Genomic DNA, 22,217 nt, shown 5'->3' on the forward strand with positions numbered 1-22,217 from the left:
TATGTGAAACCTACAGCAGTTACATTGTATTATTTTTGCAAGTTATGTTGAGATAATATATGCAAGATTTGAAGGTTAGGTGAAGTGATATATTATAAGAAATGGTTAACAGCCACCATAACTATATACCATAATGGTTCAAATGGATAATGGAGTATGTGGCAACCTAGCTTTTCCAACTTTTCAAAGTAGAGCATTTTATCAATGACAAAAATGCATTATATATGTATACATAAATATAGATTCTGATTATATGTTTTACAACTAAAATGGTACACAGACTGGTGTACAGACTGATGTACAGGAGGCAAGGGTGGGAGGCTTCAGTCAGGGGGAGGGTGGCTACAGTCTGCTAATTTTCTTCATCAGTGGACACATAAATTCTTCCCACTCCTATCTGAAGAAACATCTCAGACACCACCTCCAGCACATCCCAGGAATGACCTTCAGCCCATCCTTTGGGCCCTCTCTGTTCTGTTGATATGTACAGGTTGACAGTTGTGCTGATGGATATCAGATGAATGCCATTAGATTATTACTTTACATTGTTTATTGGTTTAGCAGACCGCCCTTTATCCTGAGTTTAGACAGGAGCAGGCTGCTGAGGTCTGCATGGAAGCGCTCGCATATAACCAATGCAAATGTAGTGTCTACTTTGGAAGAGTTCCAGATAAAACCAGAGGAAACCCACAGACATCTGAGCTTTCCTTTCCAAGATGACAGAACCTGAAGCTGTGAAAAAAATCACAAGGGTATGAGTGATTATGAGAGAAACGGTACGCGGAGAACTTAAACAGCATGGCTGCATACACTTCTTTGTTGGTTAATAATAGTAACAATTTTTCTTCATGTAGTCTGGTCACTGGGGCGGCAGTGCAGGTTAAGGAGCAGGACTCGTAACCGAAAGGTTGCCAGTTCAATTCCCCACTGGGGCACTGTTGCTGCACCCTTGGGCAAGGTACTTAACCCACAATTCCCTCAGTAAATATCCAGTTGTATAGATGGATAACATTGTAAAGAGCTGTAACCTATATAAGTCGCTTTGGATAAAAGCGTCTGCCAAATGAATAAATGTAAAGTGGTTAAGGAGCAGGACTCGTAACCGAAAGGTTCCCGGTTCAATCCCCACTGGGACACTGCTGCTGTGCCCTTGGGCAAGGTGCTTAACCCACAATTGCCTCAGTAAATATCCAGCTGTATAAATGGATAACATTGTAAAGAACTGTAACCTATGTAAGTCGCTTTGGATAAAAGCGTCTGCCAAATGAATAAATGTAAATATAAATTGTAAAAACCTGTAATTGATGTAAGGCACTTTGGGTAAGAGCATCTGCTAAATGCCAATAATGTAATGATCAAATTTGCACCAACTTCTTTGAGAGAGTTAGGCGTGTGAGGAGTACATCTGGAAAGCTTGTCACCATACTGTCCTTTCAATGTATTTCCTGCAGAGCACCCATGTTCTTATCCAGATGTGGCCAACCACATTGTTTGCTGTATAAACCACCAAAACTGCTAAAGAAATGCCTCACTTTTGAAGGGCAGGGTCTCTCATTGGATATACACTGGCTCTCAAGCTGTTGTTTTGATATTGAGTGTTAATTACTAGCTAAACCACTCAATAAAATTCACAATTAAGTCCATCTGTTGCAGTCATACCATTGCTGTGAAAATGGGCATCTGTTTATCACTGTGGTCCAAGTGTCAAATACTCTGGCCTTTGAGGGAAGTGAGTGTGACCCTCCCTTTCAGACATCATATCCTGGCAGGCTCTCAACCATAGCCTCCCCAGACACTGAACATGTGCACCACAGACCCCTGGCTGGGCACAGCCGGTTTACATTTACATTTGCATTTACATTTATTTATTAAGCAGACACTTTTATCCAAAGCGACATACAAAAGTGCATACAGTAAGTATAGCGACAGTACTGGGACAGGATGTGTACAGTTTCACAAAGAGACAGCAGTTCTCAGCTGAGAGCAAGGTCTGTTTGAGGACACAGTACTGTACGATTCTGATTATTATGGGGCTCACACTCATACAACAGCAGGTGTTGGCTGCTCTCATTTTCTCAGCTGATTACAGAGAGTGAAGTTCTAGGTAATGCTGCACATAGCCACGTGGCTGGGACTGAAGAAGGCAGAGTGTTTTCATGCCGATTACAGAGTGTAGGATTCCTTTGTCACTTGTAAATGACATCTGTGGAGGGCACCTGACAATGCAGCCTGGTCTCCAGTTCTACAGGCTTGTACACTTCAGAAGTGGACCAAATGTGTTTTTTCTCCTGGTAAAATTCACCAAAGCCCTAGTCACACAGGACTGATGCTCCTGACATTCCCCTGGATGTAACTTTTTAGTGACCTCAGTAAGCATGGTGCCATATCAAGTTTCAAGTTTCCTGATCTTACACTTGACTTTATGAGCCATATCTCCTGTTGTTCTTCAGCTCATCAAATGGAAGTTAAAGCCAATTTTGAAGTTGTTTACTGAGGGAACAGCTGAATGTATTCGTAGAAAAATCTGTAATTTTGCTTGATGAAAATAATGTAAACAAGTAAAAAGATGTATTGTTTTTGTATTAATGTGCTCTTTATGTGATGTTGATATGTTTATTTGATCTGTCTTTTGATATGAAAGGTGTTTATTTTTTGTGGAACAGGAGCAGAGACAATAACAGTGGAAAATAAATGCCTGGCAGGGGACAATAAATAAAGTAGCAGTTGAGATATTTTTGCTGGCCAATGCCTACTTGCGTGACAGAATCTTAACATGTTATTCAAAATATGCAAACGTATCAATAGTAAATTTTTTACTCACAAAAAAAACAGATATGGGAGGTTACCGTGGTCAGGACATCAGTTAAATTACCCTGACGGTGCCAAAAAAGTAGGTCCATGTGACTAGTTTGTGGGGGCTTCTGGGTGATGATTAACAGCAGCCCATTTTCCTTGTTGCTTGGAAACATGGCCAGAAAAGAATGAGTCAGACCTGAAGTAAAACTGACAAAGCATCCCAAAAGAGCATTCTCCACCACCCCTCCAATAAATCCCTATCTCCCCAGGTGGTACATCTAATGAAGAACCCATGAGTAAGTAAAACCACATGTGGTGGGGGCAGTGGTGGTGGTGGTCGGGGAGGTACAGTATATTAACCACCTAATTTGAAACTTTGCAATTCCTCATCTAAATGTTAAGTATATGAAACAATTCCATACAAATTAATTGTTGCACAACCTCAATCAGTTGTTCAGCACTGGTTAGATGTGCCTTTTGCGTGCGTGTAGTTCCATGTCAGACTAATAACAGGAATTCCGCTGATTCTTCAGAGCTGTTCCATTTAGTTGCACTGTTACTGTGAATGGAGCATTTATAATGTTTTTTCATATGGATGTGCATGAGTTTCCAGTTGTTATCACTGGATGGGAGCTGTCCATGCACAACAGGGCCTCCGCGTTGCACAGACAAGTGATCAAGCAACTGAAACAGAGTAAGCAGCAAAGGCAGAAGAGACTGTTCGCTAGTCTGTCATTTTTATTATATAAAACCCATGAGACACAGTCAAGGTCATTTTAAAGGATTTCTTCATGAATCCTTCTCTAGGTCTTTTGGACATATTATATTGCTGTGGTGGCTTAAGGGCCAACATGTGTGAGCATTTCCAATAATGTTCTTGGTTTCTCATGAGACATATTTAAAGTTGGCATATTTGGCAGAGTCTGAAACCTGGGATCATGCGTTGCTGTAGAGGTCAGGCTGGGATTTTATTTAGCTTGGTCCTTGGAGTTTTTGTTTGTTTGTTCATCTTCTCCTTGATGGAAGAACAACAGTACTCCTGTCTGTCTTGTTTACCCTTCCGTCTGTTCGCCCCGTGACCCAAGAGTGAGAGTAAGCCCTGCGATGGAGTCGGCAGGAACGTGCTTTCCTGAGCGTGCCTGATGAGATGTGCAGAAAGTGTGGTTAATGGGTTACTCATCTGAAGTCCACACATGGTCATGGTGATATAGTAGCTCACACTCTCCATACTCCTCTGAGCATTTCATTCTGCCTGTTAAACTTTTACTCGGTCTCATGGTATTTTAAAGTCCGGAACTGCACATTGTGCAAGGGCATTTCAAATACATGCGATGGAAAGAGGGCAAAACATTTGCATGTTTTACAGAATAACAATGGTGTTTTTGTGTGCAGATAATGTATGGTATGTCAGTGGTAATCGTTCTTTGAAGTGGTGACTGAATAATTGAAAAATGTCATGTTTCTGAGAGTTTTAAAAATTTCAAAGCTATGTGAGGGATGTGCCTTTTTCAGTGGACATGACGTGGACATGAATGTCTCTCATTAAAGGCATTTCATTATAAAGTCTGGATTGAGTAATTATATTGTGATTAATAGCATGGTTTCATTTAAATACATCAGCTGTAAAATGACAGGCTGAACAGGAAGTACAGAGAAAAGGCACTGCAGTATGAGATGATGATAACCCTGTAGAGCAATTAAATACTACACAAGGAAGCTAATGCTAATATCATAGGAAGAAAGCCAATGTTAATGAGAGAGGCGCAGAACCAATGTTAAGTATTGTCATGACAGGGTATATCTGAAGGCAGTGGTTTTTACAAGTTGTACCTTCAGAGATCTCAAGACTGTGTAGTTCACAGTCCATGTTCAGTAGCTGCTGAAACAGGGTGTGTATGAAGGAGGTGCATATTGTGACATGTCCTGTTAAAGCGCTTTCTTTCTGTCTTTCAGGGTGGTAAGAAGCACAGTGGTCCGTGTGGTGGCAGAGACTGCAGTGGAAGGTGCAAATGTTTCCCTGAGAAGGGGACGCGGGTAAGTGACTGTTCCTGATTCTTTCAGCAGAGGATTGCCTTGACTGTTCTTACAGAACCACAGCACTGCAATCCTGCAACACCACTACCAACAGCCACACCTTCGGGTGTCTCCTATCCAGACAAGCATAGCATCACCTGTTCATTCACAGACAGAACTTGCATATAGACTGGCCCAGTCTTTACACTGACCCAGTGGACCTTAATTGAAATACAGTATGTTCAAAATGAAGCCTTTTGATCACACCTCAGTCTTTCCCAAATACAATGCATGCCACCCTTCTTCTCAGTGTCAGAACGCAATTATGGAGGTAAGCAAAGGCCTGAGCTGATTTAGCGAAAACAGGCCCTTTGACACAGACTAATCATTCATTGCTTAATAAAATAATGTCTGAGGATGCAGGGAGGTTTTGGTGAGGTAGAAGACCAACAGAAGCAGGATGCTCTCAGCAGAGAACATAGTCTCTTTAGACAGGCTGAGAGCTGTGTTACTGCTAAGCCCAGCTGCCAAGGGCTATCTGTTCCTGCCGTGAGCATATCAGTCCCAGGCCAAAGGTTAAGGGAGTATCGACAATGATGAGATCTGGAAAGTGGATTTCCTGAGGGGCGCACCTATTGACGTATGAGCAGTCTCATGAAGCTGACCTTTAAAGTCTCAGTGGCAAACAAGCCCTAAGAAAGGAAGATGGAAAGAGGAAGTGCATTCCTGCACAGCTGTTGGGAACAGAGTGCTCCATAAGCTGGCTCTCTCAGTGAGTATACAGGAAAGGATCTGATTGTTCCTTAGAGTAGCGCTTGGTGCCAGAGCTGCTAGGGAGCACGGCTTTCCCACCTTTACTTACTTCAGCAATCAAAGAAGAAGAAAGCTCCCTCCACTCTGACTCATATTCCCTCTGTTCTCCAGCCCATTTGACAGGTCTTGTTGCATTTGCATGAGTGCTTGTGGCTAGGTGGGGTTTGCGTTTGGCTTCGTTTGCATTTGGCTTCCTTTGCTGCATGGTGCTCTGAGACCATGGTCTTGTTAGTTATACTCCCAAAGAAACTGAGCACCAAAAACAGCCAGAATGTTTAAACTGCATAAATCAATCATAAATTATTGTTTTTCTCCTCTGGCTGTTGGTGAGGTCTTCTCAGAGAGATGTAATGTGTGAATGTGTATTATAAGAGACAGAATATGGCAATGACTTTGTGTATTTGATTGGATGGTAATGTTACTGTCCAAGGATACATTGCCCCTATGATTGATTTCTTGTTAGCAAATAATAATAATAATAATTAATATTATTATTATTGTTATTATTATTTCACAAAGATTATGTCCCTTTGTGTGTCCCTCTGTGATCTGTTGGTATGGGAAGAGGACACTTTAAGACCACTCAACAAAGAACGCTTTGTAGGACCCTGGGACAGGAAGTAACATCTGATACAGGAAACATGGTTCTGATAAAACCCATTGATCTTTTAGATTCAGAGATGTTTAAATTGGGTATTAATGCTGGCTTTGCCCAGGGTATTTATAAATATTCCTGAGGAGGCTTGTTTTTTCTTCTCCATGAAAACAAATCCCGTGTCACTCACTAACTTCCATGCCTTGAAACAAGAGAGGCCACTCCACAGCCTGAAGAGGTGTTGTGCTGTGATTGGAGTAGAGATGAGACAGATTTGTCAGGAGTTTTCTCATTGAGTCAAGTGACTGTTGTAAAGCTGACCCAGAAACAACCAAAGTCTCTTGGATTGTTATGCTCCACACTCATAGTGGTTTATCTCAACAGAACATTAGTTAACTCAAGCGGAGGCTGAGGATAGCATGGTCCTCACATGTGTGACAGAACTGCAGGTGACGGCGCATGCTTTAGTTTAGTAGTTGGTGCTTCCGGTGCGTTCGGTAGATACACATATTGTAGGTGGAGGGGTAAAAGTTGGCCAGTCTGTCTCTGAAGGTTCACACCAGAACTCCATATAACCCATGCTGATATGAAGAGAAATTCTGCCTGCTCTTTGACCCAAATCCATTAACTTATCCTTCACAGGGACATGGCCTTTTCAAAGCAGAGACACGGTCCTCAAGAGACATAATCTTCACAGAGTACAGGCTTCACAATGCAGGCATGGCCTTCACAACACAGAGACAGACCAACAGACACATAGCTGCCATCATCTGACTGCAGCCCAAAGGGAGCATTTGATTTCTGACTATATTTACAAGGCCAGATTTAGCAGAAGCAGGACATCAGGAGCAAGGCACATGGGGCCTGTGTTGGCCTCTCAGAGCATGTCACAGAGAAAGAGGTGAGCAGGGTGTTCCAGTCTGTGTCCTGTCTGGGGTGTGGGGTGTGTATTTGTAGGGGAGCTCTGCTGTACTGTTACTACTTGTGAAGGGTCTGAGGGTTTGGCTGGGTGAACTATTAAGAGAGTTATTGTTTCTGCCTGTCGGTCATCCATTACTCCTATAGGAAGTACAGCTGTTCCTCCTTTTGTGGCAGGATTGGGGAGACCTCTTTGACAGGAGTTGGCACTGGATGAGGGGAGCAGATTGTTTAGGTTCTCACCTGTTTAGAATGCCCTGCGTGTTCTAGAACAGAAAGTAGCCGCACCCTAGGGAACAGGGGAGGGAGAGAAGGCCAGCAGCCAATCCTCTGAGGAAATGAGCAGGAGTGATACACGCAGGATCAGGTCTAAGGTCACAGGGTTCCTGTACCCAGCCCTGTTACCCTCCCTTCCACTCTCTTCTAGCAGGCCTCCCTCAATATCGTGCCATCATGGAGCAACATGCACGTCAATGCACCTGAAAGCCAAGTCCTTTAGCATAAATACACTACATGTAGATGTGGATCATTGTCAATTGAAATAGCATAGCTGAGAGGGGGCTTCCTTATTAATCTCGGTTTAGAGGCACTCCAGAAGCATACCTGTATCAGCTGGTGACATTATGAAAAGTAGGGAGAGACATTCTTACTCTTTCGCCTCTATTTCCAGCGCTATATAAACATCACTGTATTTATTTTATGTTCCACTTCCCATTTGCAAATACTGACAAATTATTGTTTTGCTCAATATGAGAGCACTTTTCCCTGATTGCGTTCTTCACCCCACATTCAGTCCTTTTCAGAACATATTCATCGTGAGATCAGTACATTAGTATTTACTGAAGGAAAACAGCTATTGGACAAGTTGCCACAAGATAACTAATAAGGTAAAATGAACATGACCGTGCCTGTGCTTAGAATCAGCATATACAGTATTCACATTTTCAGACCACATCTATATGAACTTATAACCATTTGAAGAACTTCATATCTGCATAAAATTCCATTTCCAGTAGCGCTGAGAAGACTGGGAAGTGTGTGTTACTCCCTTCAGAAGTGTCGTGTTACTCCCTTCATTTTTAATCTTTATAGTACCTAGTGTATGCAAAGTGCCTGAGCAGTAGTAGTGTCACTCATGTCTTGTGTCCATGCACTGTCCAGAGCTCCAGGAAGCCCAGTGAGCACGCTGTGTATCTAATCCTAAGGGGAGGGCTTTCAAACCAACTTCCTCCAGTATCCTGCATCCATCAACCTATACTGTCAGCTGTCCAGCACTGTATAATTTTCAATATATCTCCTGTGTTTGTGCATATATCACATGTTGGTTTAGAATCCTAACCAGTTTTCATGTTGAAGGATTGGTTTCCACACCAACTGCTTTGGGACTTGTTATTTTTTCAGTTATTGCTTCTTTATGACTGTGTTTCTGTCAGGATTATTCATCAGGATGTTAAATGGTAAGCAGGTAAATAGGGTCCATGACCACATGAGGCTCTTGCTCACCACTGTTGCCAGGTGTTTCACTTCACAATTCACTATGTGAAAACAGAGCTTGCCTGTAAAGGCTGCCACAAAAGTCATTATGCAGTTTTTTTTCCACAAAGTCAAAACAATCACCTTTTCACAATGGCAGTCAAGATGATACTAGATTATTCACTGCAGTAGGCCTCTGGAACACTATGAAAGGCCAGGCCAGGTTTCTTGGTCTGCAGCCCATGCTTGATGGTTGACTCTGACTATCTGGCTGGTTTGCAATGGTCTGAGAATGCAAGTCACAGCTGGAAGTGAGTGGGTGTCACAGTGTGAGAAATGAGTCTCACACTGGACAAAGAGTATGACCTTTTTGAATAGCCAGCTGGACCTGTGTGACAGAACAGTTTTTGGGAGGAAATCCCATTTGGTCTTGTATTTGATCATTGTTTAAACCAAGGTGACATCCTATTAGTGCTCATCCAGGTCTGCCAGGGCAAAGGGGAATCTTTATTTGGCCAGCACTAATGTGAGAACTGTGAATTTGTTTTAGAGGTCTGTCTGCTATAGAATTCTGATTATTTCAGCATCCTTCCACTTGCTGTGTTGCAAGAAAAACACTGTTAACAGAAATCCTTGGATTTAAAAGCACCACTGTGTTTTTACTGGAAACCCCAGTAGCCTAAGCCCCATCCACATTATAGATTTTTGACACTGTACAACTCCCCAACCCTCTCTGGCAACTTTACAGAATACTGGCAAATACCTTGCATATTTTAGCATTAGTGTGCATGCATAAATTCACTCTGACACATTGTAGAACTAATCAGAGCACAGACTGTTGAAATGTAGATTTACTTTTTGATTTAAGAAACACCTGCACATGTGTAGAGATTGGCTTTTCATTTTCTATGAGGGAAATAAAAAATCACTCTCTTTAATATGTAGATACATATTAGTCCACCACACCAGCCTGAGCTGCAATTTCACCTGAAATTAGCTTTCTGAAATTAGAAAGCTCTGACTCCTCTGTTGGAGAGACCAGAGTGCTTTTGGAGTCCACAAAAAGTGGAGCACTCTGAATTTACAGACATCAACTCTGAGAGCCATCAGAGTGTATGAACAACCAGGGTGTGCTCTGGTTCTCAGAGCGTGAATTCAGCAAAGCACACTTAATATCCCAGAACTGTTAGCATGACTGGCAATTGAAACAGGTCACAATGCACTAGCATTCACTAAGGTGTGCTTGGATTTCCTCTGAAGTTCATCTATGTTCCAAGTGGAACATTGGCTACTCCGTGTGGAGCATGATACCATGCCTCACCTCGAGTTTCCCATGATAAACAATCAGTGATGATCCACCAGGGGTTTCAGAAGGATATGAGCAACATTGGAACAATAATGGCAGTAATTATAGCAACAACAGTGTGGGCCTGTAAGCCCTATGTCCTAGCCTCTCATAGAGGGGCCTGTCCCAAAGGCCTGAGGGAGACCGCACCCTGTGAAAACCCATGGGTACCTGGCACCAGAGCTTCCATGAAATAGTGGTCCTTTCCCCATTTGCTCTGCCTTTTCCATTTTTCTCAAGATCTAGTCTCACATGCAATGCCTTACTGTAAATAACTGTAAAGACCAGGTCTTTACCTCAGGTCTTGCATTTGGCATTCAAAAACTGGCGCTCCCCTTCACTCTGTTTCCTGACTGCAGATTACTTAACATTTTACAATTAATATACACACTTTACACGTCTGTAGCATTATTTTAGCAACGCACATATTGTGTCTTTTGTTTATTGCATTATTGCATTGATTTCACATGTAGAAAATGCAGTTCAGCTTCAGGAGTTCATAACGAGTTGATCATTTGAATCAGCTGTGTTGGCGCAGGGAGAGATCTAAAACATGCAGGATAGGGGGTACTCCAGGGGAGGGTTGAGAAACACTGGTGTAGGCAAATGACTTTTGGCTGGTCAATGTCTGAGATATATTTCCCAGGAAGGAAAAACATGCTGTGAGTCACAGATTCTGCTTTTAGGGGACAGCAGACTGACTGCAGAGCTTACGTGGGTTTGGTAGCTGATGTGAAGAGGAAGAACGAGGCATGTCTGGGCTCTCTCGTTCCCACAGCCTTGCTGGGTGCCTGCAACACTCTCACACGCACAACAGCTCCAGCCTGGAAATAGAAGCAAGGAAGTGCATTCCATCAGAGTGGGGGCATCCTGCTCTTAACTCTCAGCAATGTTGCTGTTTTATTTATATGTACATATCATTCACACATTGTCACAGAATTCGTAGGTACTGATGCTGAAGAGAAATGTTATGTACATATCGGTAAAATGTAAAAACCCGCTTAAATCTGACACACGAAAGTTCAAGTTTCAAGGACAAGGCTCCATGGAGGTGAGACGTAATGCCCCCAAAAGGAGTTGAACAATTCTCCCTCATTCTCTGTGCATGTAGCTTTCACCACACCCAATGACAGTCAAGGCTCTTGGTGGTTTCTGCTGTTTTAAGGTTATTTTAATGCCTAGCTCATGACAGTAATTCGCAGTGTTAGAAACCTCATACACATGTGTGTCTGCATCAGGTGCCTTCAGAGTGTTTGTTATATGGACAGCGGTTTGGTGATGTTGGCCCTGGGGTAAGCAGACAGAGTCGGTCACTGGAAGGCCTGCTTCCTCCCTGGGGTTTAGATGACTGGCAGTGCAGGTTGAGGAGTTTACTACCATACCTTTTATATGTTTTTAAGACATAAAGTGAACAGTGAAATCTTGCCAAAGAAGCTAAGCAGCCATGAAAGTCAACGGTAACATCCAGTATCACTCTGCAGGATCAGGATTTCCCTGGGGTTGTTTAAAAGCACCCAGAGATGTTTATTCGCTGGCATGTGGATGCCGTAGAGCTTGGCCCCATCTTTGGATTGGGCCTCATTTGTGACCCCCAGGGGAATGCTGTGATGTGGCCCAGGGCAGCACTGCAGGGGATGTGTACTTTTAGAGATGAGGTCCAAGAAAAACATGGAGAGCTGTGCGACCCTGGGACGTCCTCCATCCCATGAGGATGAGAACAGTGGGACAGCAAGCGCATGGATCTCCTTACACTCAGAGTGGAACAGCACTTATGGAGGCAGGCTTGTCCTTGTACTGCCATTATACTACTGAGCCCAGGTCATACATATCCCTTCTGTACATATCCACCTTTGTATATATGGATAATGTCACATGTGTTATTGTGTTATAATAAACTTTATTTATATAGTTTTTGTGATACATGGCACTCAAAGCTCTACCTATGAAATATAGTAATAAATATAGTTGTCCTGGTTAAGGAGGTCTGCAAAAACCCTTTAAGTGTTGAAAAACTGTTGAATAGAGCTGTTGTCAGTCACACTTGTTTTCACTGTGGGAGGGAGACTGGATGAACAGGATCTGAGAGAGAGTAGAGATATGTTTATTGATGAATTGGACAGAACACCTGAGGAATTAATGGATGTCAGGGTTTCAGCACTTTTCCAAGAGGGAGAGGTCAGCAATAAAGGGTAGGGGGCTGGTGGGCCATCTCACAAAGATGACATCAGAACTCCTGTGTGTCATCAGTGGTCCTTGATGCCACCCCAGCTCCCTGTTTAGATTCCGGCTGTGATATTATCCTTTTATCTCCTGGGTAATAAATGATGAGTATTTCTGGAAGAGAGGTTAGGTCAACTATGAACTGAGAGCAGTACTGAGACAGGTACTGTTCCAAACTGTGTCTGGAAGATATTCACTGATGTAGTGAAAACTCTTTCTGTTTTCTTATGAATCCACAGTGCTCAGCTGTGCATCAGGGTCAGCAATTTGTATGTTTCAGAGGAACGCAACCACATTTTTCTGCACTTCATCATCTGCCTCTTTCTGGGATGTCCTGTGCAGAAAGGGGGCGCACACAATATCCAAGCAGTTTCAGTTCCCTAACCGCCCCATAAACTGTTCAAATAACATCCGAGCTGAGAGAAACTTTCCCATCATGACTGATATACAGGGGCTTGGAGGCTTAGTGATTGGTCCCTTGTTTATTTTCTTTGGGGTGAGGGGGTTGAGGGGGTCAGCACTACAGGCTCTTTTCCCATAGATCTCCTTGTGGGTCATTTGAAATCCCCCTGCAGAGATGGATTAAATTTATACTGTACGTCCGGAGTGTAGGCCTGCTCCAGCCTGTCTTGGGGGGTGATACTTTAAAATGTAACACACATTCATTTGAGAGGGGCTTGAAGGAGTTCACTACTGGGTTCTGCTTGGCGCACTGCATTTGTAAAAGCTTGTACCATGCTTCAGAAGGTTATTATTGGACACTTCAAGGTGCTATTTTTCATGTATTTCACTGTGCTCTGGGTGAGCCTGTGTGCTTATACATACACTTTTTTTATTCAAAAGACATACAGTAGACATACATGTACACATAAACAGCAATTATAAAAACAAAAAACAATCAACAAGGCTGGGTAGATGTGTGTGTCCAGTTTAAGATTTTTTTGCAATTCAGTTCAATTCAATTTTATTTGTATTGCGCTTTTTACAACACAAATTGTCACAAAGCAGCTTTACATTGTTCCCAGGCCTGAGACCCCCTGAGAGCAAGCCTAAGACAACAAGGAAAAACTCCCTAATTAACAGGAAGAAACCTTGAGCAGAACCTGGCTCAGAGGAGGAGCCCATCTGCTTCTGGCTGGCACTGGGCACATAGCATTAGAGAGAGAACTTAAAAGTTGTACAATGTATTTTATGACATTTAAGATTGAATAGACAGTATTAATTAGCAACAGAGTAACTATAAAATGTATCCTAGAATGTGATGTGCAATGACCAATGAAAGTAGAATTACCTTCTCTGTGGTTCTCATGGCAATCTGCAAGTTTCCAAGGAGACATAATGTTGGATCAAGGGCTAAACTGAGACCAGTGATGCCAGATAAAGTGGAGATAATCTGTGCACAAAATTGTGATACAGGGGGTGCTGCCAGAAAGCATGCAGATAATTGTTGGGTGATAAAGTTGAACAATGTTGGCAAATTTCAGAGTCATCTATGCCCATGAAATACATTGTCCTTTGGGTGTAATGAGCTCTGTGTAAGACCTTATACTGAATAAGTTGTGTTCTAGGGTTAGAGGCACACTTAAATATACAGTAGTTTCACAAACAGTGGTCCAAAATTCAGGTGAGGTGTCTAACATGAGATCAGCAGCCCATTTCTCACATGGAACACATATTGCAGTATCGATTGAGAGAAGATGTCTATAGATTTTTGAGACAGGCTTCCTCTGCGCTGTTATATTTTGGAGTGTGTCAGTTATAGTTGATGTACATATTTGGATTTTATTGACTGACACAGTTAATATATATTGAAATGACTGACTAATGGGTAGGGAATATCTCTAACTGTGAAAAGGGGATGAACTGGTTGTTTTGTAAAAGTTGTCCAAGCATTTCAATACCTTTTGAGGACCATAATGAAAAGTAAATAGGTTTTTTATTGATGATGAAATTTGGGTTATGCCATATAGGGGTGGACGAATCTAACTTGAACTCTAGGTTGTACATTCGATGGATCCTGAGCCAGGTCTCCATTGTAGAGGAAATGCAGGGGTTGTTTGAGCATTTTAATCTCTTTACAGAAACCCCAATAAAAGGCAAATGCTGCACTTGGACTGGATTGCATGATAGTTGTTCAAGTTTTAACCATGTGGATGATGGTGTGGATTGGTTTGAATTGATCATTTTACTAAATACTGGAGTTTATAGGAAATGGTATATAAGAAGAAATTTGTTGCGGAGAGGCCTCCCAGTTTTTTTTTATCTTTTGAAGGGTAGCTAGTTTGTTGCGGGGGGGGGGGGGGGTTTTTTTATTATTCTATTAAATTCTATTATTTAATTGAATTTGTTCAGGGCGCTGTCCAGGGCACTGTCAAACCATTTTGCATGAGGGAAGATAGGAAGCATGGACAACGGATAACTAATTTGAGGGAGAATGTTCATTGTAACTGCTGAAATGCATCCCATAAGGCAGAAGGGGGGCCTATTCCATCTTTGTAAGTTCTGGCACACTGTGTGTAACAATGGATCAGTGTTGAGGTTGAACAGCTCTGACAGATTGGGGAAGATTATTAAACTAAGGTCTAAGGTCCGTGGTATTCCATTTGAGTATTAACGTGCTGACCAGCATGTCCCATTCAAACTTGTTCTATGGCATCATTTCTGATTTGTCCCAATTTATTTTGTACCCAGAGATATTTCCAAAGTTATTTATAAGCTTCAGAGCATTTGAAAAAGTGTAAAGTGGGTTTTGTAGATACAAGAGTGTTGTCTGCATATAAACTAATTTTATGTTGAGTTGAAGCGAGGGGGATGCCAGTGATGGTGTCAGATTGTTGGATAGCTGTGGCTAAAGGTTCAATAAAAATAGCAAAGAGTAGAGGGGAGAGGGGACATCCCTGTCTTGTGCCATGTGAAAGTCTGAAAGGTTGAGAGATTTTGCTATTGAGGCAAGAGATGTGTCATACAGGGTTCTAACCCAATGGGTGAAAACAGGACCAACCCCACTGATGATAGAGTGGAGAAAAGGAAAGGCCAGCTGACTCTATCAAAAGCCTTCTCTGCATCCAAAGAAGCCACCACTATAGGATACAGGCTTTGTTTACTATGATGTATCAAATTAATAAGCCACCTGGTGTCAGAGGCTTGCTTCCTTTTCAAATAAACAGTCTGATCAAGATGTATCAATTTATGAATCACACATTCTACTCTATTAGCAAGAGCCTTGGTAATTACTTTAAGGTCAACCCCAAGAAGGCTTAAGGGCTGATAGCTAGAGCAGTCAGTAAGAAAGTTTTTATCTTTCGTAGGTAAAAGAGTGATGAGGGCTGTATTCATATGGACAGGGGAAAGAATTTGTAGAAATGATATAGGGAGTATCATATCATAGAGAGTAGGGGTTAATAAGTCCCAGAAATGTTTATAGAATTCAACTGGAAAGCCATCCAAGCCAGGTGCTCTACCATTGGCCAAGCTAAAGAGAGCTTTACAAATTTCATCAAGAGTAAAGGGAGAATCCTGCATATGTGATTCTGTTTTGGACAGTGATGGCAAAGTGATTTTACTGAAGAAGGAATGAATTGCAGACATATCTAGGTAGCTTTCTGACTTATAAAGTTGTTCATAGAACTGTTTAAAACATCGATTTATTACATCTTGATCAGTAGTGAAAGAGCCATCCTCCTTAGTTATTGCGCTAATAAAATTCTTTTCCATATTTTTCTACTTATGAACAAGGGAGAAGAAAGTGTACACTCTTCGCCTAGGATTATTAAGGCACCATATATCACATAGCCCATTATCTTCTATATAGCCATTAAGTATTCTACTGGCAGTGGGGTGTTTAAAGTTCTTTACCTGTCAATGAAGATGTTAAGAGTCTGATTAAAGTCCTCCTATTACAAGGGTGGAGTCTCAGTATGAGTTGATTTCAGTGAATAAAACATGAAAAAAATTAGGGTCATCTTTATTTGTGCCATGCACATTGACAAAAGTTAAGGCTGTAGGAGACCATGATGACCATCTATGATGTCTGTATTGGCCAGGGGTGTGTATGTGTGTGCGTGCGCATGCATGCGTGTGTGCATGTGTGTGCAAGTGAACATATGGGTATCTGTATGCGCACATGTGTGCGCATGTATGCGTATGTGTGCCCATGTGCATAAATGAATGTGTATCTGTAAAGAGTTTGTAAAACTGTATGTTTGTAGGGTGGCAGACAAGATCAGATGTGGGGATATGTGGGAGAGGAAGTATAAGGGCTGTATGCATGTAGCATGGCGGTGTGATTGGAAAGACAAAAAAGGGGTATGTATGCATGAAATCTTAAAACAGGTTAAAAAGAAAAAGGAAAGGGGGGTAGTCGTCACAGTAATAATACTCATAACAGCAATTAACAACCACAACAAATTCCAAAATCTAAGGAGTAGACAAACAAAAAAAACTGTACGTAAGAAGGAGGGTGTAGTGATAGTTTGTGTGTGGCTGCGAAGGGGTAAAGAGAAAAAAAACAAAAAAGAAAAAAATAGGAAAGAGGTCAAGTGGGACTGCTGAGTGCATATGAAGGCTTTAGGTTTGGAACAACCAGGGGGGTTCTTGGGGATCTCTGTGTAATTCGCCATTGATATACAATCTGTTTCTATTGAGAACGGCCTTCTTTCCCTCCTCTCTCTGCTGTCGGAGTACAGGGAGAAGAGCCTTTCTGCGTTCATTAATCGTTGGTGGACACTGCTCATTCATGCCCAAGTTTGTTCCTTTCAGCCTCTTTCCCATGCTTAGTAAATATTCCTTGTGTTTGTGATGCTCAAACTTGACAACAGGGCTAGGGGCACCTGATTTAGACTTGTCAAACCTATGAACATGATGAGAGGTGATAGTTATCTTGGTCAGATGGGATTTTTAAGGCGTCAGTCATGAAGTGACGTACTGCCTTTTCCAGGTTATCTGGGACCTCCAATGGGATTCCAGAAAAAATTTAATTATCTCTCACAATTATTGTTTGAAGAGTTCATTATATATTGCATACCCTATTTCAAAAATAGGGTATGCAAACTAAGACAACTATTCATCAGCATGCAGGGTCATTGATTAATACCATGCTGTACCAAAAAAAAAAAGGGTACAACCAAATCATGTGCTGGTGGGACCAACTGAGAATGTTGGTAGCACCAGTGCTACCAGTGGAAAAGTTAGTCTGGAGCCCTGATATACATTATACATGTACATATACATTAGGGTGACCATACGTCCTCTTTTTCCCAGACACGTCCTCGTTTTGGGACCTAAAATGTGCATCCCAAAAAGAAGACGTGTCCAGGAAAAAGAGGACGTATGGCCACCCTAATATACATATACCTATGTGTCTGTGCATGTGACTCTGTGTCTGTGCAGATGCCTGTGTACCTCCGGCAGAGTCTTCACGTCTGCATATGTGTCACTGAGTCTGTGCATGTGACTCTGCCTGCACGTGTGCCTGTGTTTTCCCAATAATCTCTGGTTCCAGCTGTGGCTGTGTTTACTAGAACTCAGAAGAGCTAGTTTTCACATTTACCTTTTAAAGACAGACTGCCAGGCAGTGCAGGCCTACTTTCCCAAAGTGGCAATCTTATCCTGACCGATTTCTGGAGCATGGCACAGGAGGGAGGGCAGAAGCGCTGGCATCCAGAGGTGTGCTGATATGTCTGAGCAGTACCACAGTGGAAACGCAGTTTGCTGACGCAGTGCGCTCTCAGCCTATCCAGTCCTCACTGAGGGCTTCCACCTTTGCACAAAGGCCAGACCCACTCTCCATGCGTGGAATTATATCCATTACAACCCATTTTAAACAAAGAGTTTTTCAATCGGCACCAAAATTGCTGGCTTCTTCAGTTGATGTGACATTCTGCACTACGCAAAGCAGCTTTGAATAAACATAGCTCTTCAGGAGGTCCCCTAAGGGATGCATGCTGATGTCAGCCTCTGTGTCCAGAAACTGTACATGAGCTGCCCAGGGTTCAAGGATTCAGAGTTCAGAGTTGAAATAACTCTAGAGAAACATCTGGTACATCCACTTTAGAACTGAAAAGAAAAAAAAATTACATTACATTTACATTAACATTTATTCATTTGGCAGATTCCTTTTATCCAAAGTGACTTACAAGTGAGATACAGTAAAACACAAGCAAAAATACCATACAGTGTCAACAATATTAGACCCAATGCTTGAACACAGTGAGAGAGGAGACCTAGCCCTAAACGCTGGAACACAGTGAGAGAGGAGATCTAGACCCAGTGTTGGAACACTGAGAGAGAAGACCTAGACCCAATGGCGCACAGTGAGAGGGTTCTGCCAGAAGGCCACTAAGAGCCACAGTTGAGTAGGGGTAAAATAAAGCTGCCAAAGTCTATCTATCAAATGACCAGTGCAGCATTCAGTCATTACACCTCATGTTAATGACGTTAATGACGAGTGTCCCAGTTTAAGTAAGGATCACCTATCAGCATCTCATTCCTTTCTGCTTCACTGCATGTGATGTGGTACCTGCCTATGTTCAATTCAGAGGAAATCATTTTAATTAAAAATAAAACAATGTGTTGCAGGTTAAAAACTGATCTGTGTTATCTGCGTTGTTATACAAATAACTGTGTAACCTGACCTATTTTATAAGGACTTTTTAATCAGAAATATGCAAAAGTAATGCTGCTGTATAAGGCACAGGTCAGTGAAAAGGAATGAGGATCCTTATCAGAGCTGCTGAGACATTAGTTTTTAATTTAGAACAGGCTGAGGGTCATAGTCAGTTTAAAGGTAAGCTGACCAGCTGCCTCCAGCTCTTCTGAACAGGAAGACATAGGAGGAAGCCCCCCCCCCCCAATCTCTGTAGCTATAAGAGGGGGGCCTCAAGGGGAGATTGGAGCCAGCTCTGTTAACATAATGATGCAGTCAGGGGACCAGGTCTCTGGCAAAAGTACTAAGCCACAGCTGACAGCACAAAGTCATGACATGAATCCAGATCTGGAAGAAACCGTGCCGTTAGACTGTCCTTACACCATCTATCCAGTTGCAATCAACAATCTCATCCCAAGGCATTCTTCTGGACTCAGTAACATTGAGATCAGGTGAGGGGAGTCTGTTTGGTCACACTGGAGTCATAGAGTATGCCCCGATGATTCATGGGGACCAGGGCTGGACGTGGGGGGCTACTGCTTGGAACCGGACTGGGATCATAGCAGACTGGGAATATCAATACTTAAACAAACCTGCTCAGCTGTCAGTGAATCAGTGTGATGTTGAATTCAGGCACTTGTTTATGTCTCCCATAATCCAATGCAACAAGCCAAAATGTTGTCTCACATGTGATAAAAACTGCCATTTTTCCCAAGTGCGTGAGTCTTATTAGCCGTAATGACCTTCATCTAATAAAATCGAGTTTTGCCTTCTGTGGGAAAACCAGATAGGTAGGCTGGGTCTGGAAATCTGCCAGCTTTTATGATGGCAATCTTTATGGGATGGAACTGCACAGCGGTGTATGCGCACACACTCATCCATACATGCTCACATGCACATGCTCACACATATGCATACACAAACAGACACACACAGATGCGTGCAAACGTGGCAATGAATGTGACTCCCTGGAGGACTGACATAATTAAGTGAATGTCCAACTCTGCAATGCTGCACAGAATTGTGGGGTAATGGTGTCAGATCCCATCAAGCCTCGGCTCTGTCTCGTTGTGCAGATGAATCCAGTCTTTCAGCGGGCTCCCCACCGGAGGCAGCACGTGCAGACACCAGACAGGAGGCCTAAGTGGTATGGCATTTCCCGCCTTTTAGCACGTTAAATCAGAGGAACGTGCAGATGTTAAACAGCACAAGACACCCTTTTTTCACGTCACATGTTTGGTGAAACCGTAAAATGCAGGTCTGTTTGGCTCGTGGTGTGATGCCGCTGGCCATCCGTGAAGTGTGCCACTGTATACCCTCCCGAAAGAATGCTCCTCTGTAGCACCCACTTGCCCCCCTTCACCATCACTTAAAATTTCCACAAGGGTACAAAAGAGGGAGGGAGAAAAAGAGAAACCACAGACGACTGAGAAAAAACTGAGAAATTCTTCACCAAATACAGACTCAGTAAGCACAGCTAGGCCATAGAGAAAGTCTACAAGCCACAAACAAACATGAGACAGGGAGAGAGAGGCAAGAGAGAAAGAGATAGACAGAGAGAATGAGACGGGGGGGGGGGGGGGGGGGAGAGAGAGAGACATAGAGACCTACAGAGAGGGAGAGAGAGAGGGGGGGAAACAGACAAACAGAAAGGCAGTATTAATTAGCTGAAGAAGCCTGTTCCCTACTCTAAAGCCCTGCTCTAAATGTTTCCTGTGTGCTCACCTGCAGTGATGTCATTTCCTCCCAGTATGTTGACGCAGTCACAGGTCCTCCTGCTTGCTCTGCATCCATTACAGCCTGGCAGTGCCTTAATGTCTCACATTTCCCCTCTTAGCCCTGCTGACGGCTGGTGTCATTTGATGGACAAATGGAGCTGTCACCTCTCTTTCCTCTCTCCTCTCTTCCCGCTCCATACACAGCACTCCCATAGAGCCAGGGGTACCTGTTCCATCACCCAAGATGGTCAGGAACATAGCAATGCCTGACACCTGTTGTCACTTTGAGTATATGCAGCTGCTAAAGCAGTGTGTGGCTGTAAAAGGCAGGGAGAATGCCTTGTGATCGGGCTTTTACCAGGAAGTCGGTAACATTGTTATTTTTTACATTATTGTAATTTAGCAGATTACCCAGAGCAACTTATACAGTTTATAGTTTTTAAATGTTATCCATTTATACAGCTGGTTATTTACTGCAGCAATTCTATGTTAAGTAACTTGCCCAAGAGTATAGCAGCAGTGCCTAAGTAGGGAATCAAAACAGCAAAATTTTGGTTACAAATCCTGTTTTCATACCACAATTTTTCTCAGTCTCTGGGACACTTAGAAACAATGACTAAGTGTGTGGGATGGTATGCCATGGTTTTCAGCTGGTAGAGCTGATACAGGAATCCTTAGTTTGTCAGTTCAACACGTCACGCAGTATATATTCAGCACAAAAGGCATGTTCACCATATTTTATGACAGTAAAGAGTATTTTATGACAGCAGAGTTAACCACACCTGCATCACCTTCAGAAGATTTGTTCCACCAGTGTTTCTTCTGACAGCATGAGCGGGCACTGCAGATGCTGAAAGTGACACACCCATGGCAGCATGAGGCCATCAGCTTGCAGCACCTCTTGGCTGGATGCCACAATCTCCGTGTTATCACTCATTCTGCAGAGAGCAGGCCAGGGTTTCCATCAGACAGCATTGTTATCTAATGCTGAACATTCAGAACTCTGCAAACTGAGAGGTTTAGCATCAGAACTCCAAGTGGATGGATCTTGTACCATTGACTGAGGTCTTCAGTTTGCCACTGTGGTATATTTTGAGCCACCTTTTAACAGTGATGCCTGAGAATTTGGACCCTAAGGACTCCAGTCCACTTAAACAAGGTCATGTCAGAAGTGTAATTCCCACTTGCTAGGCTTTCTGCTAGCCCAGCATCATTCATGGTGGGCCACATTGGGGCATTCTGATATTGCAGGCCCTCCATGGCTCTGAAAGCACCTAGAGAGATACAGACAGAGGCAATATGTCCATTTTGCATGGTTAAGAAATTCCTTGTTGTAGATTGTCTAAAACACAGTGGATGCTTCAGCCTGATGCAGACCTCCCGGTGGAGCCCCGCTATCCCACAAAACTGTGTATGGCCAGCTTGGACTCTGGTGGTCTGCGCTGATATTTGCTTTTTTATTTTTTGGTTTACAGGCCTGCTCTTGGCTTGTTTGTTGTGGGCAAATCCAATCCCAGACTCCACACACTCACTTACACATAAACACAAAAGAACTTGAGCCAAAATAGTGGGGGGAGATGCCCCTTGATGCAAATCGAGGCTGTACAAGGTTCATTGTTACCTACTGTCTCTACATAAATGAGTCCCTTGTTGGAAGTGCTTTATCTTCATCAGTGTCACCAT

At 42.8% G+C, this 22,217-nt stretch overlaps 1 protein-coding gene across 1 annotated transcript in view; it reads left to right on the forward strand.

Annotated features, from left to right (window-relative positions):
* LOC118788995 (collagen alpha-2(IV) chain-like) overlaps nucleotides 1-22,217 on the forward strand; it is an 87,410-nt gene that overhangs the window by 29,450 nt on the left and 35,743 nt on the right. The window contains exon 4 of the mRNA XM_036545255.1: nucleotides 4,750-4,830. Coding sequence (XP_036401148.1) covers nucleotides 4,750-4,830 — 81 coding nt within the window. The remainder of the gene's footprint in view (nucleotides 1-4,749; nucleotides 4,831-22,217) is intronic.

The sequence above is a fragment of the Megalops cyprinoides genome, chromosome 14 (assembly GCF_013368585.1).
Source record: "Megalops cyprinoides isolate fMegCyp1 chromosome 14, fMegCyp1.pri, whole genome shotgun sequence".
Classification (NCBI taxonomy): domain Eukaryota; kingdom Metazoa; phylum Chordata; class Actinopteri; order Elopiformes; family Megalopidae; genus Megalops; species Megalops cyprinoides.